The 17505-nt window shown below is 45.6% G+C and overlaps 1 protein-coding gene across 1 annotated transcript in view; it reads right to left on the bottom strand.

Annotated features, from left to right (window-relative positions):
• LOC103607093 (CUB and sushi domain-containing protein 2) overlaps positions 1-17505 on the bottom strand; it is a gene marked incomplete at its 5' end in the record, with an annotated part of 107636 nt that overhangs the window by 83601 nt on the left and 6530 nt on the right. The window contains 4 exons of the mRNA XM_008591645.1: positions 7264-7380; positions 7557-7745; positions 8483-8670; positions 9685-9823. Coding sequence (XP_008589867.1) covers positions 7264-7380; positions 7557-7745; positions 8483-8670; positions 9685-9823 — 633 coding nt within the window. The remainder of the gene's footprint in view (positions 1-7263; positions 7381-7556; positions 7746-8482; positions 8671-9684; positions 9824-17505) is intronic.

Genomic DNA, 17505 nt, shown 5'->3' with positions numbered 1-17505 from the left:
GTAGGACAGCTTCGCTAAGGAGAGAACATTTGATTTGGGTCTTAAAAGGAGGCACAAGAATTAACCCTCTAAGAGGAGAAAGAGCCTCCCTGGCAGGGAACCAGGGTATGTAAAGGGACGGAGGTGCTGTCAATTCCAGGGCTCAGTGAGCTGCCGGTGTGGCTGGACACACTCAGCAGAAATGCCAGGAATTGAGGCTGGAAGGGTGGGCTGGGGCCAGATCTGACATTCTTCTGGAGGCAATGAGAAGCCATCCTATCCAGAGTGGGTCAGATTTCAGTTTTAGCAAGATGTTGGGGGCTGTGAGGAGGATGAGGTGGAGGGACAGGAGACCGAGAGACCAGTTACAATGACAGCTGTTATGCATGGGTGACAGAGGAGGGGCCTGGCAAGAGCAGCGACAGCAGGAGATGGACATAGGCCCTCAGGGAGGTAGGATGGACAGGAATCAGCAGGCAGCAGATGCAAGGAGAGATGCAAGGATGACTGGGAGCGTCCGGACCTGAAGGACGGTGACGTCTTTTGTTACCTGTGGAAGGACATATAGGAGGGACAGGTTGTGGCACAATAATGGGCTTAGCTTTGAACGCTCTGCCTTTTCAGCATCTGGACAGTGATAGCTAGTGGGCCACTGGAAGGAGAGATCTGGAAGTTCAGGATTAAGGTGAGACGGGAGAGGTAGATCTGGGAGTCACCAGCAAATAAGTGACATTTGAAGCCACAAGTATGAAGAGGGCCGAGGGGAGTAGGCAGGGTGAGAGTCAGAGAAAGGGTGAACAGAAGCCTGCGAGAAGTGACCGAAAATTGGAGACAGGGAGAAGGGAAGTGGTGGGGGACTCAGGCAAGGAGAAATCAGAGAGGCCGAAAGAGGGGGGAGAGAGCTCCACCAACGGGGAAGGGACTCAGAGTATAAAACAAAACAAAAACAACAATATTCATTAACGTTGAGCACTAGATCTTTGTTTGGTGTTGCTGTCCTGTATTACTTGAGCTGTAGCCGGCACCTATCAATTTGGAGAGAAGATATGAAAACTCATTTAATGCTACCAGTAACCCTATGATGTGGGCACAATTACTATCATCTCTATTTTACTTCCAAGGAAACAGGCACAAAGAAGTGAAGTCATTTGTCGAAGGTCTCCCAGCTAGTACGTGGTGGATCTGGGATCTGAGCTGAGACTGTCCGGCTGCAGAGGCTGTGCTCTAAATCACTGCACAAAGAGAGCAGGCAGTAACAGCGGCCAGCAGGGAGAGGGATCAGGAAGTGGGGAAGGTTACGGAGCAGCAGGATCTTGACACCCAAGGTAACTCTTGAACTTGTCCAGATGGCAGTTGTGTTTGGGTGGACATAGGTGTAAATGCATGCCCACTCACAGGTGAACATGCCCATGGGAATATGTGTTGCTGACAGTGCCAGGGCAGGTACATGGTTACACTAGGGTCCATGGCTGGACTCACTTGCTACTCAGAGTGTGGTCAATGGTCCAGCATTCCCAGAAGCTTGTTAGGAATGCACAATGTTGGCCTCCACCACAGACCTACTGAATCAGAATCTGCATACTAACTAGATCCCCAAGTGCTGTGTAGGCACAAGAAAAGTTTCAGAAATACTTCTCTAGCTAATGACTGATACATTTTTGATAAATTATTGTTGGATCCAAGCTCCTAATGCTAAAGCATTTTAGTTTTCATATTCTTGTCTCCCTATTGATAGGAGCTAGTGATCCCAGAGTATTTGGGCTTCTATGGGTGGGGCTGGAGGAGACAGAACCCGGCAGAGGTGGTGGGACCAGGGATGCAGCTTGTAAATGCCTTGTGTTTGCACAACTGGGCACAGGGCATTTATCTATTTGCACAAAGATACAGGTCCAAAGCACATACCAAGTACCAGGCACTGAGTGCTGTCTTAGTGCTAAGCACTACAAAGATCTCCCAGTTTAGTGGAGGAGACAGACAAGTCAATAGGGAGAATCCAGAGTGGGACACAGAGGAAGAGTGGGTGACTGCCTCAAGGGTTGGGAAGGCTTCACAGGGTCACAGTCCTTGGCATNGGGACACAGAGGAAGAGTGGGTGACTGCCTCAAGGGTTGGGAAGGCTTCACAGGGTCACAGTCCTTGGCATGAGGGGTGACCTTGGCACAAGGCTTGGCATGAGCATGCTCTGAGGAGACTCATGGGTGTGTGTGCCCGCGTGTATGCTATACTCCTAACACATGAACACATGTGCAAATGAGAAAGCTGTTCTCAGTCTGCAGAGCATGGGAAACATATGTCCTTTCTGTCCTAGTGCAAACACCGGGTTGGGTGGGGTGGGTCAGACATGGTACCAGGTGGAAGCAAGTTGGTTGAGCGCTCACACTTTGCACTGCATTCTTCTAGCATGTGAAGATGGCCCCCTTGGCATGAGGGGTGACCTTGGCACAAGGCTTGGCATGAGCATGCTCTGAGGAGACTCATGGGCGTGTGTGCCTGCATGTATGCTATACTCCTAACACATGAACACACGTGCAAATGAGAAAGCTGTTCTCAGTCTGCAGAGCGCGGGAAACATATGTCCTTTCTGTCCTAGTGCAAACACCGGGTTGGGTGGGGTGGGTCAGACATGGTACCAGGTGGAAGCAAGTTGGTTGAGCGCTCACACTTTGCACTGCATTCTTCTAGCATGTGAAGATGGCCCTGCCAAAGGAGTCAACATTTGGCTGGGACTCCAAGGATGAGTAAACCCTGAGATGAAACCCCTGGGTTTCCCACCTGTGCTGTTTGGGGCTTTTTGGGCCATTGTGAGAAAATGAAGACATTGTCACAAAAATAGAGAGGCCTCATGTTGGAATTTGAATACAGATTTGGTGTGACAGATGCACACACAAATACTTCACTGGAGTCAACCATGCAGAACCGTACGAGTGACATCAACACCACCCTGGAGCAGAAGAGCAGGATGGCAGAAAAGGCGTGCACTTGGGAGTAAGACAGTCTGGATCGAAAGCCCATCTACTAGCTCGAAGGTCTTGGCCAAAGTGCTTAGCACCCCCTGGGCTCTAGGTTCCTTGACTGTAACATGTGGATGCTAATGTCTCCCTCACAGGAGACCCTCAAAGTGAGGACTAACTGGGATTGCATATGCAATGCACATGGCACAGTGCCTGGCACATAGCAGGGGTACCACAGTCAGTGTTCTCTTTGCTCAGCTCATCTAATTCCCAGCCAGCCTTGTGGGTAAAAAGATGTCAGTCCTGGGGTCTCAGCAAGGTCATTCTCGGGACTCCTGAATTAGCTGTTCCCTTAGGCCGGGCATGTGGCAAGTTGAACAATTCTGAATTTCACAGTTTTGAGTTTCCCAAGCTGTGCTTCTGCCTGGGAGGGAGTACTCAAAGTCAGTAACCTAATAGTCTGTTAACTCGAGATACTCTTATAACCAGAGGCTGAGGAGTGTGCCCTCTAGAGAAGAGTCTGGGCTCAGTTCAATTCAATTCATATCACCAAATACTTCTCAAGTTTCTTATGTGCCAGGCATAGAGCCAGAAGCTGGGAAAACTGCAGGAAACAAGACAGATCCATCTAGTCTGGGCTCAGTTCAATTCAATTCATATCACCAAATACTTCTCAAGTTCCTTATGTGCCAGGCATAGAGCCAGAAGCTGGGAAAACTGCAGGAAACAAGACAGATCCATCTCTCAAAAAGCTCACTGTCTGTTGGGAAGACAGATGATGAAAATGCACATTCTGTACAGGAGGGTAAAGTACAGAATTGGGGAGCTATGGGATGCTGTGTGAGCCCACGGGGGAGGGGCCCAAGAGAAGACTCATTAGAGAAACTGAGTTCAGAAGGATGAAGAGCTGGCCAAGCAAGGGCAGGAGGGTAAAGTACAGAATTGGGGAGCTATGGGATGCTGTGTGAGCCCACGGGGGAGGAGCCCAAGAGAAGACTCATTAGAGAAACTGAGTTCAGAAGGATGAAGAGCTGGCCAAGCAAGGGGAATCTCCACCATTCCTCTTATTTGGAGAGAGGAGGCATTCAAGAGAGAAAAAAGTTATAGAAATGTGCAAAGCTCTAAAGGAGAAAGAAAGCCTGGCAAGTTCTAGGAACTGAAAGAACTTCTGTGTGGCTCGAACTTAGTAGAGAGGGCTCAGAATGAGGCTAGGAAAGGTGAGCAAAGGCTGCAAGGCTATGCTGGCTATTTGACAATTTGGGCTCCATGCTGAGGGTCAGGTGAAGCCTTTAATGGCTCCAAGGAGGAAGTGACCTGGTCATCCTTCCATGACCTTTCGTTGATTCTCTGACTGAGCACCTTCCATACTGGCCAATTCCTGCTCATCCTTGAAGACTAGCTTATGCCTCAACTCCAGGACACCTGCCGCGCCCCAGGGCTGGACTCCGCATGCTTCCCCACCTCCTTCTGCTTGTTCACACACTGGCCCCACTCTACTGAGACTTCAGTTAGGCTGCCTATTGCTACCACTAGACTGTCAGCTTCCTGAGGGCAGGCAACGGCAGAGCGGCTTGTTCATCTGTGTTTTCCTAGCAGCTTGAGGAGTGCAAACATCAAATAAACATTTGTTAAATAGTTGATGAGCTGCATAGACTTCTAGGCAAAAGCATGTATAGAAATGCACAGAGACACATACACCCCTATAATCACAGATGTCCAGACAGAGAAAATCGTGACCATTAGGGTTGTCCCTCTAGAGATCATGAGGGGCTGCCTTCTGTCCCTCTTGATGCTACAGAGTAGCTTTGGCTCCTCCAATGCCTCTTCTGATCAGGCTTGGTGGAAACAGCTCTGCAGGATGCACAAAGACACTGCCCCCTCTGCAGCAGTGATATTCCTCCCCTCTGCAGCAGTGATATTGTGAGAAGAGGCCTTGACTGCCTGGAGAGTCTTCCTTTACCCCAAGAAACTCTGGGCCATCCTAGTCCTGGCCAGGACAGGCCTACTAAAGTCCAAAGTGGAGCACTTGAGTACATATGGTAGGATGATAAATGACTTTTCTTTCAAATTTTCTTTTTTATATTTCAAATTTTGTTTTTTATACAAATTGTATATTTTACGTGTAATATGAGTATATGTTTATTGCTTAAAATTAGAAAAAAAGCCAAAAGATGAAAATATAAGAGACAACCGGCATTAACATCTTGGGGTATATCTTTTCAGACTGCTTTCTATGCACACAAGGATGTTTCATAAAATGAATATATTCTTTTGGCAAACTTCTTGTTTTTAGTTAACAATGTATTGCAACCACCTCTGTAGGTCTTTAAATATTCTTTCACATTATTTCTTTTATTAGCTGCCCCATATTTCATTCTATGGCTGTACCATATGTTTATTTAACATTTCCTTATTGATGGACATTTAAATAGTTCCTAATTTTTCAATATAATAAATGTTTTAGGGGACATCCTTGCAGTTAGATCTTGATGTACAGTTTTACTTCTTTCCTTCAGATAAATTCCAGTAAGTGAAATTGCTGGATCCACAGGTATGTATATTTTTAAGGCTTTGGATTCACATCAACAACTGCCCCTGCTGCTGTTATGATTTTCTTTGATGAGTTGAAAAGGGAAATAGTATTTCATTACTGGTTGAAGCTACATTTCTTTAATTATTAGTGGGGTTGATGCTTTTTCATTTGTGTTTCCTCTAATATGATGTGTTAGTTTATACCTTCACTCATTTTGCAGGCTGGTGGGCCAGGCATATTTCTCTTGAAGATTTTAAGAGCTTTATGCATCAGGTTGGTAGCCCTTAGTTGATTATACACGTTGCAAATATTTCTGTCTATTTATTATTTCACTTTGAATTTTAAAGGAGTTTTTTTTTTTTTTTATGTAAGTCCTTTCTAAGTTTTCTTTAACGGAGTGTAACAGTCTTTGCCTTTATGGACTCTGTTTTTGTTGTTACTTTTTAAAGTGTATCCCCACCTGAAGTTAGGTATTCATATTCTTTTAGTGTTGGAATTTATGTGGTTAATGTAAGAGGTATGGATTTTGTTGTTGTTTTCTTTTTTTTCCCAATGATTAAGCCCAGTGTTTCAACACCATTTATTAAATAATCCATCCTCTCTTCAATGGATCTGAAATGACACTTCCATCATATACTAAAGTCTGTCTCTCTGTCACATATACACAAGCATGTACACCTGTCTGTGCACGCAGAGGAATTTATTTCTGGACCTTCATTCTTCTCCATTGATTTGCACGTCCACTCCTGTACTCACACCACACTGTTAATCTTATTTTAGCCCATAACAACATTTTAATACCTGGAAGGGTTTCTCTTTCTTTTAAAATTTTTTCTTAGCTCTTCTACATGTTATTCATAGATCAGAGATTCTTAATGAAAGGCATGCATCGGAATTACTGGTGAAGTGTTTTAAAAATGTAGATGCTTGGTTTCAAACTCCAACGTAGAAAATCAAAACGTCTAGGGTGGGGCCTAAGTATTAGTGTATTTGCCAAATTGCACAATGATTAAGAGCCATGGCTCTACATGAAATTTGGGACAAGCTTTTGAGGGTAGAGGCTGTATATTCCTGGTTACTGCTGATCCCCAGCTCCAGTGTCTGCCACATAGATAACATTTAATAAATATTTGTTGAATGAAAGAGTATATTAATTAATGCTTATTTGTAACCAACATCCTTACTTTGAGCTTGGTCTCCCCAAGACCCTTATGTTAAGGGAAGCTGAGGCAACAGCACAGGCTGGTAGGGACTATAAAAGCATGTCACCCAGGAAGAGCTGAGTTACACAGGAAGGGGATTGCTATGTGTCAGTATCTGAGGGTGGACGTGAGGAAGAGGAGGCAGACAGATCCTATGTTCCCCCAGGACACAGTACAAGAATGAAGTCACCTAATAGGCCATTGGGGGAGACAGACCTATCAAAAAATGATAGTAGGTGCCCACTTGTGAATTGGGTTGGCGACCTCCCCACCACTGGAGGTGTTTAGGCAGATGGTATTTTGCCATCTTGTGGGGAGTGATTTACGGAAGATTCCCTCATTCAGTGGGAGTTGATAGCTGGTAACCTCTAAGATCTCTTTCAGCATGGAGATTTCAGATTCTCAACAATATTTATTGAATGAATTCCATGATTCAAAGAGATGGGAAGGTTCTGGAAATTTTCTTGATGGTGAGAAAAATTCAGACTAAGCCCAGAGGCCACGATGCAGAGAGATCCCCATTGAGGTCCTTGACATGGGGAACTTGGGGCCCTGACTACATCAGTTCCCAGTACCTGCAATGGGTCTAAACACTCACCCTTGCCATGTGATGTTTCGATAATCCAGGTGCAGTTCAAGTTGTTGGGGTAGAAGTCAGGGAACCCTGGTGACAAGATGGTCCCACTGGAGCCTTGAATGAAGCCACCACAGAGAGCTACAGAAGGAGCCAAGAGGGCAGTGAGAGAATGGACTGGCTCAGGGAGATCCCCTCATGATCTACCTTGGACCCCCTCCCCTGTCTCCTCTCAAACCTCCAACCCTCACTGATGGGATGAGGGCGTCAGTGGGCAGAAATCTGCTACTTCTGCGTCCCCTCATGGTGTGTCTCACCTTCACAGCTGGGCAGGGCCCGGCTCCACTGGAAGTTGGGCTCACACTCCAGGGGCTCCCCATCACTTAATGTGTAGCCTGAGTCGCAGCTGAAGGTCACCAGTGCACCCACGTAGAAGTCATTCCCATGACGCTGCCCATTTACAGGGATGCCTGGATCCAGACAGTGGTCTGACTGCAGTGTTATAGCTGGAAAGAGAGGCCAAGCTGGGACAGACAGCTCCCTGTTACTGTAGAGGGACCCCAGCTGACTCACAAAAGGAGGAGAGAGCCCTGCCTTATAAAAAGCTGAGGTTGCCAATTTCCAGCTCATGAAATGTGACTGTCAGTGCTTGCTGAAAGGGCATGTAAAGACCCACCTCTCAGAGAAAAAGAGTTGGCTTGGCCATTTGTTTGTGTGTTCATCAATTCAATAAACATTTGTTGAGCATCTGCTGTGGGTCGGGTGCTTTGCTAAGGCTTAGGGATACAAACACGAGTGAGAGAACGCCCCTGTCCTCGTGGTGCCCTCAACCATAACTTTCTATGTTGGTCCGCAGAGAACTGAAGTGACGTTGATCCTTTCCATCGAGGGGATGCATGCAGAAGGTGATGAGAGAGGGCCTGTGAGCAGGAGATGCCATCATCACTCAAATACTCTGCTCACTCAAATACTCTGTCCCCAGAGTGCCCAGCACAGTGTCTACCCAATCATCTACACGCAGTAGAGACTGTGCGGTGTGCCCATGAGGACCCTGTGTGAAGGTCATGAACAACTCTAAGCTCTGTGACCCCCGAGGGATGCTGAGAGTGAGGGAGCACAGCCTAACTGAGAAGGCCATGGGATGGCACCAAGCTGGGGCCAACAGTGGAGCAGAGTCCCGGGGCCTTTCGCCCACCTGGGCCAACCCGGTCATCTGCCTCCCATGCCTGCCCTCAAGACTCACTCTCATAGCGGAGCTGGAAGCCAATATCTGAGTGACTCTTGTCAGTGGAGAAGAGGAGGTAGAGGTAGTTGCTGGTGCTGATGAGAAACTGCGGGACCTGGGTCCCATGATAAACCCCAATCAAAGGTGCTGAGTATGTCCGTCCATCTCGCACTTCCAGTGTATCATAGTTGACCTCAGTTTTAAATCTGCCAAATGACAGAGATGAAGACTTCTTGAGAAACCCAAGGCTTATTAATTTGCAAATGACAAAATCTCTGCCTGACCCAGGCCTTCTGAACAACCAGATTTTGGCAGGCTGGGATCTTTTAATATAATCTGCACGAATTCACTAGTGATGTGAAAGGACCTACTCTACTGCATTTAACCTCCTTCTCCTGCAGTAGGACGTGGCTCTCTCATGCTCTCTATGGCCAGGCCATGACCTATCTTAAGACCTAGCAGTGCAATGGCTAGGCTCATGGAGGTCAGAATGCTCTAGGCCAGGGGTCAACAAACTAAAGCCCCAGGGCCAGATCTTATCTATAGCCTGGAGAGCTAAGAATGGTTTTTACATTGCAAAGGGATGTTAAAAAAAAAAAAAGAAAGGCAAAGAATATGCAACAGAGATCTTCAAGTGGGTGAGTGGCCCACAAAACCTAAAATATTTACCATCTGGCCCGTCACAAAAAAGTTTGCAGACTGCTATGCCTGGCCATGAATGCTTTGTCTGGAAGAAATTTGTGTTCATATTTGGGCGGCTACTTTCCCTGCCCAGGGGGCATAACTAGGTGGGAGCTAGAAGTGGCACATATGAGCAGGATTTGGGCCAGAGGTCAGGGAAGCTGTCTTCCCATGTTGGAAATTTCTGGGCTATGCTCCTCAGATGCTAATGCCATGCTTTAACATCTGATGGTGTCTATCTGCCCACTGTCCCTCCTTCGGGGTTAGAGGGATGGAAGGACTCTTACATCCCAAGTGGTACCCTTACATCCCAAGCATTCTCCTCCCCCCGCAGTTATAGTCACCCAAAGAGCACAAACCAAGCCCAAGGGCAAAGCCAATGAGATCTGTCCCCACCCAGGGCAGTCTGCTCCAGCGCCTTGATCTTGCTGACATTTCAGCATTGGTGCTGGTCCCCCACTCACTCCAGATTCTCTCCTATACTGCCCCATAGAAATCACCCCCTCACCCCTCTCTCCCAAGGCCGTGGTCACAAGCACCTGTCGAAGGTGATTTTGATGGGGTAGCCTGGCTGGGCTTCAATCACCCAGGCACAGCTCAAGGCATCCTTGTAAAAGCCAGGCCAGCCTGGAGAGAGGATGGTACCGCTGGGCGAAGTCAGATGACCACCGCAGGGAGCTGGAGGACAGAAGGAGAGAAGCAGCTTTCTTGAGGGACAAATGAATGAACAAATGAACAAAAAACCTCTCTATAAAATGTGTCAGCCAACAAGTATTGTTTTTATTTTTATGGAAAACTGCATAAGCTATGAACTGTGAGTTTTGTCTATTGGGACCTTTATGGATATGTCCAGTTACATCATTTGGAGTTTTATTAAAGCCCAGAGAGGATAAATGACAAGAAACCCTTAAACAAAATCCCTTTGTTTAAAAGGGCTGAAGTACAGATAATATTTGGGTCACAGTGGTTTTTTCTTAGTTCCACACTCAATTGTCAGGCCTGAGGCAGAGGCACCAACCCAGCAAACCTCCACACGTCCAACACTGAAGAGTGGTCAGAACCCTGAGGCTCTGCTCTGGGCACTGGCACTCCATGAGGGCACGGACTGCATGTTTTGTCTTACACAACTTGGAATCTACAGCATTTAGTAGAGCACTTGGCAAACAGTCATCTTTCAATGATTACTGGTTGGATGAATAAATGAATGAATGAAAGGATGAATGAATGCAGTCCATGGCAGGTAACTGCATGAGACATGGTGTGGTCTAGGCAGATCTCCTGGCTGTCTCTGATCTTGCAAAGCCTGTCATCTCAGTCCCTTGGTTTCCTTTGGCCCATTCTTCCATTACTCAGCTTCCCCATCTCACCTGCATCTTTCCCACCACTCCAGCCTCTTCCTGCAACCAGCCCCTAACCCCTGTGATTGTCGCGAGAGCTATTCCAGTGCTCCTCCTCCAGGACACATGGTCTGATTTCATTGCCTGCCCCTTTTGAAGTTATGCCAGGTCATGTGACTGCTTTGAGCAATAAAATGAGAGCCAAAATGATGCATGTCATGTCCATGTGAAACTTGAAGAACCAGTGCGTGATTGTGAAGTTTCCTTTTCCTGCCTCGGTGATTATGGAAGCAAGTGTCAAGATGGAAGTCCCATCAGCCTGGGTCTTTAAGTGACTCACAGAAGCAGATCTCCGACCACCCATGTTAAAAACATAACTTGCATGGTCTGTGTGAGATATAAACTTCTGTTTTTAAGCCACTGAGACTTGGAGGTTGTTTGCTAATACAGTGTAACCTAGCCCCTTAACTAGCACACTTCCCCAAGGCCGCTGCAGAGCGTGATGTTCTCTGCACGTCAACGCTGCCAACACCGTGGTCCCCACTGTCACTGAGAGCTGACTCCACGTCAGGCATTGAACTTCACATATATAATCATGTTCACTCTTCACAAAACCAAAACCCCTGTGAGGTTGGTGCTATTAGTATCTCCTAAGAAAGCTGAGGCTTATGGAGGTTGAGTAACTAGCTCTGGGTTGGCAAGTCACAGAGCCAGGATTCAAACCCAGGCAAGACAGCATAAATCTAGAGATCTGAAGCTGAGCAATCTCCCAGTTTTGAAGGAAACTCTGCTTTCTTGGACCCTCTTCCTGTGGAGCTACCAGATGTCAAAAATGACCTGAACAGGACTGGGGAGGGGATAAAGAGCTATATAGCACTTCTCTTCCTGCAAAGTTTTGTAGATATCTCAAGGAAATCGGTTTCATAAAATATAGTCAAATGTACCGCACCCTTCTTCTCTCAATTCCATAACCTTCTGGAATTATCTAAAATAGTTGTCAAGCATTCTTAATAGAAAATATTAGGAAGTTTAATTAATAAAGAATATAACAATAATAACAATTATAATAGTCAACTCATACTTACTATTCTAATTGCTTTACATGTATAGCTCATCTAAATGTACACATGAAGTTATTATTTCCATTTTATAGAGGAGAAAACTAAGGCCAAGTAGGTGAAGAGACAAGATCAAGGACACAGAGCTAATGAAGTTGGAGCTGAGATTTAACCTCAAGACCTCTGCCTTTAAATCCCCCTTTAGCATATAACAATACTACAATCATGATTGACAGTAATGAGCTCATGTGTATCAGGAGCTTATTATGTGCCAGATCTTGACACGGATTATCCTTGTGACAACTGCAATACAAAAAGGCACATACATAAATTATCCTCATTTTATAGGTGGAGATTAGTATCCCATTTTCAGTAAATTGAGACTTAGAGGAACTAAGTAATTACACAGCACCTATACAAAACATTGAGAGAGTAAATTGCATATGTGTATTGTCACTTCCTGGGTAACCCCAGTTTTCAAAACCCATCCATCCAACTCAGTGAAACTACTAATGCTTTCCTCTATTTCTCCAATAGACATGTGAGGCCTTGGAGGTGGGCAGGGGAGTGGCTGTTGCGACGTCCCGGGGTTCCTATGCAGGTACCCAGTCTCAGCAGTGAGGGGGGATTCTTTCTCGGCTCCATTCAGCACAGGCCCAGCCTCTCCACTTGCTGGACTGTGATCTGCTCATTTACTTTGCAGGAAGCCGTAGATCACACAGTCACTACTGCCTGCCTAGGCCACTCATCACTCAGTGCATACATATCAACAAAAGCCTATCTAAAATCTCCAGAGAGGGAAACTCAGTTCCTTCCTTTGGTGGCCGCCATTCAGTTTTCTTTCCCAGCTCTGTTAATCTCTTCTTGTGCCCATGTGACTGTCAAGTGACCTCTCTATCATTCAGTCCTTCACTCTCTCCATCGTTCATCTTCATATTCTGGAGTGGCAGCTGCCTGGCAGGGATTTGGAGGGGAGGATTCCTAAAGGCACTATCTCTAACATTCGAAAAGATGCTCAGCCTCACTCTCAAGAAGAAAAATACATATTAAAACTACAGTGAGATATTATTTCTCATCCATCAGATAGGCAAAACCTAAAGTCCGATGCCACACAAGGCTGTAAGAAACTAGGAATTCTAGTACCTTGCTGGTGGAAATGCTAAACAGCACAAGCACTATGGAGAGGAATTTGGTAATGTGCAGCAAAATTCATATTCTGTAACCCAGCAAGTCTATTTTTAGAACTGGACCCCAAAAGTGCACTGACAAAAATGTGAGAAAACATATACATATATTTGTACAAGACTATACAAGGCTGCAAAAGAATGGAAACAGCCTAAATTTTCAGCCATAGGTATCTGACTGAATAAACTAAATAATCAACAAAATGGACTATTTATGCATCTATAAAACAAGAATGAGAAATATTCTATATGAATGCCATGGAGTGGTGCCCAGGATATATTGTTAAGTGAAGGAAAGCATGGTAGAGAATAGGGTATATAGCAGTTCCTGTCTCATCCATGGCTTTGGTTTCCTGTGGTCAACCATAGTCTGAAAATATCAAATGAAAAATAACAGAGAGAAACCAACCCTACCAGCACCTTGATCTTGGACTTCCAGCCTCTAGAACTATGAGAAAATAAACTTCTCTTATGTAAGCCACCCAGTCTGTGGCATTTTGTCATGGCAGCCCTGGCTGACAAATACACTGGGCTTCTCATGAGGGGCTGGTGTCCCCTGCGAGGAATGAGTCACCTCTCCTGACCCCTGTTGCTAAAGTTGTACTAGGCAAGGAGGGACTGGGAATGGTGAGAGAGTAGAATAAAGCAAAGAACGGACACCCACTGAGCCTTTCCAATGTGCCAGACACTGTACTTCACGTGTGCTTTTTCTTTACCTGTCTGTAACTCTTCACAACACCATATAAGGTGGATACAGGTATTAGCTTCAGTACATAGTTGAGAAAACATAGTTGAGGAACAAAGAGATTAGGTGACCGGTACCCCCAAACAGCTAGTGGTCTGGCTCCAGAGACCATGTTTGTAACCACTGCGGGTGGGATATGGAACATCTGCCCTGACCACTGCTTCTGTGATGGGACACATGCTGACTTCAAAGGGTTTTAGTCGACTAGTTGTCCAGTATGAATGGCCAGAAGTAGCAAAAGCCCTGTCCTCTGGCCAGAGTGACTCTGGAGTTATTCAGCCCTGAGGCTGGAAGTGTGGTCTCCTACTCCCTCCAGTCCTGCCCGCCCCCCGCCACCCACCCGTGCCCCTCACCACCCTTCCTCCATCATTCTGTGGTAGAATGAAAGCAGAATAAACTCTAGACTAAGACAGACCTAATTTAGTGGTTAAAAGTGATGGTTCTGGGGATCAGAATATCTGAATTTGAATCCTGACTCTCCCATTTGCTTAGCTGTGTGATCTTGGGCAAGTTACTTAACCACTCTGTGCTGCAGTTGCCTCATCTGTGAAATGAGGATAAGAGAACCTATCTCATAAGGTTGTCACGAGGATTCAATAGGACAATGTATGGAAAACACCTGTACTAATACTTAGCACATAGTAAGTGCTCAATTATTACTAGCTGGGTGATTTGGGGCAAGTCAGTTCACCTTACTCCTTTTCAGATTCTTCATTTATGAAGCATAATATCTTTCTCACATGAGTGACATGATTAAACGAGATAATGTTAGAAACTTAATAACTACCCTTATAACTCTTCCTTATATGCCTAAATGAGCTACAACATCACTTAGATTTCTCTTAAGGGAGTTAGAATTGACCTTCTTTCTTTATTACAGAACTTGATTTTTTTCTGATTATAAAAGTAACACATTTGATGGACATATAGAGAAAAATATGCGGATGGGTTTATACCAAACTGGGAAACCATTTTTCCTCTGAGGAGTAGGACTGGGAAACAAGTATATCTACTTTGAACTTTATCACACTGTGCATTGTTTGAAATTTTTACGACCACCAAGTATTCCTTTAAAAATGTAAAATAAAAATACATATTCACTGTAGATCATTTATCTCCTTTTTTCTGTGTATTTCTCGTAAGCAGAATTTTTTAAAAACTCAGTTTGAGAGTCTTTGTCTTTTAATAGGGAGTTGAATTTCCTTTATTGTCATAGTTGATATGTGGTCTTACCACTGCTATTTTGTTTTATGCTGTCAGTTTCTGAAGCTTCCATGTGGCATCCTGTCTTCTTTGTCTTTTGCGATAGGCAATATGTTTCCTTTTGTTTTAATTTTCTACTGGGATGTGCAAAGTAGAAAAACCTGCTCTTCATTCTATTTGTGGATGCTTTTACATCTTTCATAAACATGGTGGAGATTAAAGTGATGAAATTCAAGAAAAATGCAGTAACAGGGCAGCCCAGAGGCAGGGTTTGAGTTCTGTCTCCATTGCTTATGAGCCAGGAGGACCCTGGGCAATTGACTTAACCTCTCTGTGCCCTAGTGGGATAATAACTACACCTATTTCCTAGGACTGGTGCAAGGTTGAAATGAGGCGACACTTGTAAGGCACTTATCATAGTGGAGTATGATTATCTGATTCTTCCTTAAATGAGACGAGGAAGAGACGAACGTGGGGAAGAGAGAACACTTCCATGTAGCTGCCTTCCCTACCTGGAAGTCTCTCTCAGGAAATTTCTGATTTTAAACAAATGGACCCCCTATGTCCTCTATACTTTAGATCAGAGGTCAGAAAACTACAGCCCGAGGGTCAACTCTGGCCCCTTCATTTGATTGTGTATTGTCTAAGGCTGCTTTTGCGTTACAGTGGCAGAGTTCAGTAGGCGCCTTATGGCCCACAAAGTTGAAAATACTTTCTATCTGGCTGTTTAAGAAAAAGTTTGCCATCCTCTGTTTTAGACCCTCCAGATGATCATCCTTTCTAAATTTGGAAGAAACCATTTTCTCTCTTGTCCGATTATTGCCTCTCAAAAGCTAAGTGGCTCTTAGCATATATTAAAAGATTTTATAAAAGACCATTAGCTACTGCATTTAATTGTCCACAAGGTGGGGATACTTAATCAAAAACAAAACTAGAAAAAATGGAAAAGACAAAGATGCTGATTACAAAGCAGTTTTCTCCCAAGGCTCGGACACAAGGAGGGAAAAGGGCCAAAGAGGGGCAGGCGCCCAGGGGCTCCTTTCGCCCACCCTCCCTAAGGTTTTAATGCTGGGCTTCGGCCTCCCTAGACAGCATATGGCTCTCGCTCTGCCTTTTCATATGCTGCTCCCTAGATCCCTGAGAACCAGGCTGACATCAAAGTCTCATCACTCTGAGAAAACAGAGTAAGCTTTCTCCCGTGCCAAGTCAGGGTCTCCAGCAGGCACCCCTTATTTCTGGTGCTGACTGTCCCCAAACCTACAGCATTTATTCCACAGAGACAGAAATAGGACCATCTTAATTTCAAAATTAGGACTTTGCCTATGAAATAGGGAGCTGCTTTAAGATCCATTAACAAAGGTCAGACCCTCTCACATATCCATACATGGTGTTTCCTTGCACGGCAGGCCACGGTCTAGGAGCACCTGACTCGGGAGGGCGGGAGTGGAGAGAAGAGGAAGATCCAGCAATTCCCAAGTCCTGAGGCTTCTTCAGTGGGGTCAACTCACGACAAACTGAGCCCCTGCAGGCTCAGGGACTCTGGGATCTGGGCTTTTGCCCTGAAACTACCCACAGTCTTGGTAGGGAGATAGAACAAAGCTCCATGGAACTGGTCAAGAGAAATGTCATAGTGGTGAGACGAGGTGTTGCCAGTGGTGGCGACAAAGAACAATAGGAATGAGGAAAAAGGAGCGATCAGGTGAGCTAGAGACAGCACAGAAGATGTCCTGGACAAGACAGACCAACACGAGGAAAAACAAATCCGAGGAGATTGACGAGTGCTAGAGAGAGCGAGGGGCTGGCCTGCAGGAAAGGTGAATGACCAGCGACTGACGGCCCTGCAGACTGGGCTCTGCACGGTTATCTGTTTCACCCAGAAACTCCATCAGATATGCATGATTATTCCTAGTTGCCAAGTAGGGAGCTGAAGTCTAGGGAGTTTCCTAACCTAAACCTATCAGTTCTGCAGGTGGAAGGGGCTAGAACTGCGAGTTTCATGTTATTTCTCTGACTCCAAAGTTTATGCTATTTCCAAAAATGGGGACTCAACTGGGGAAAAATGGCAGATGAGGTTGTGTGGACCACATTGTGGGGACCTCGTAAGTCAGAAGGAAAAGTCTGTTCGTGTCATGGTTGGGGCAGGCAGCTAGAAGGATGGCAATGCACCGCCTGATGCTCCAGAGTGCCACAAATACTGATCTGATTGATCCGAGGAAGAAATGGTTAAAAACCAGTTAAAATAACACTAGCAGCCAACACTCATTGAGTGCTACCTCTCTGTTAGGCACTGCTCCAGGAGCTGTGCATGCTCATGACAACACTGCAGGGAGGTTCCCATTATTAACTTGCATTTTACAGATGGGGCAACTGAGACACAGAGAAGTCAAGTTGCCTGCCCAAGGTGATTTGGCTGGTAAGCTGCAGGGTGGAGACAGCAGGCAGTCTGGTGAGAGTTGGGTCTATGGAAGCCTTTCATTGGCATGTCTCCAGGGAGTCTCTAGCCTAGTTAAAAGGTCATTCATTCATTCAGCGATTCATCAACCAGTATTGACTAAGCATCTACCAAGTGTCAAACAATATGCCAGGTGTGGGGATATGAGGCCAAGGAAGGTTCTCTAACCTCTTGGAGCTTACACACCAGTGACAGCACAGATACTATTTACGGGAATTACTTTATGCCAGGATTCCAGCCCAGATCCCTCCGACTTGAAAGCCCACCTGGAGCCACTGCCACATGCAATGTGTTCTTGCGATCTGTCATCTCCCATCCACTTAGCTGTCAGTTCCGGGGCAGAGCTCTAAGGCACGCTTCTCTCTTCCTTCTCCTGTCCTT

This window comes from Galeopterus variegatus, unplaced genomic scaffold, assembly GCF_000696425.1.
Source record: "Galeopterus variegatus unplaced genomic scaffold, G_variegatus-3.0.2 Scaffold7112, whole genome shotgun sequence".
Taxonomy (NCBI): Eukaryota; Metazoa; Chordata; class Mammalia; order Dermoptera; family Cynocephalidae; genus Galeopterus; species Galeopterus variegatus.
The sequence above is the reverse complement of the archived record's forward strand: the minus strand, read 5'-3'. Positions and strand labels throughout refer to the sequence as shown.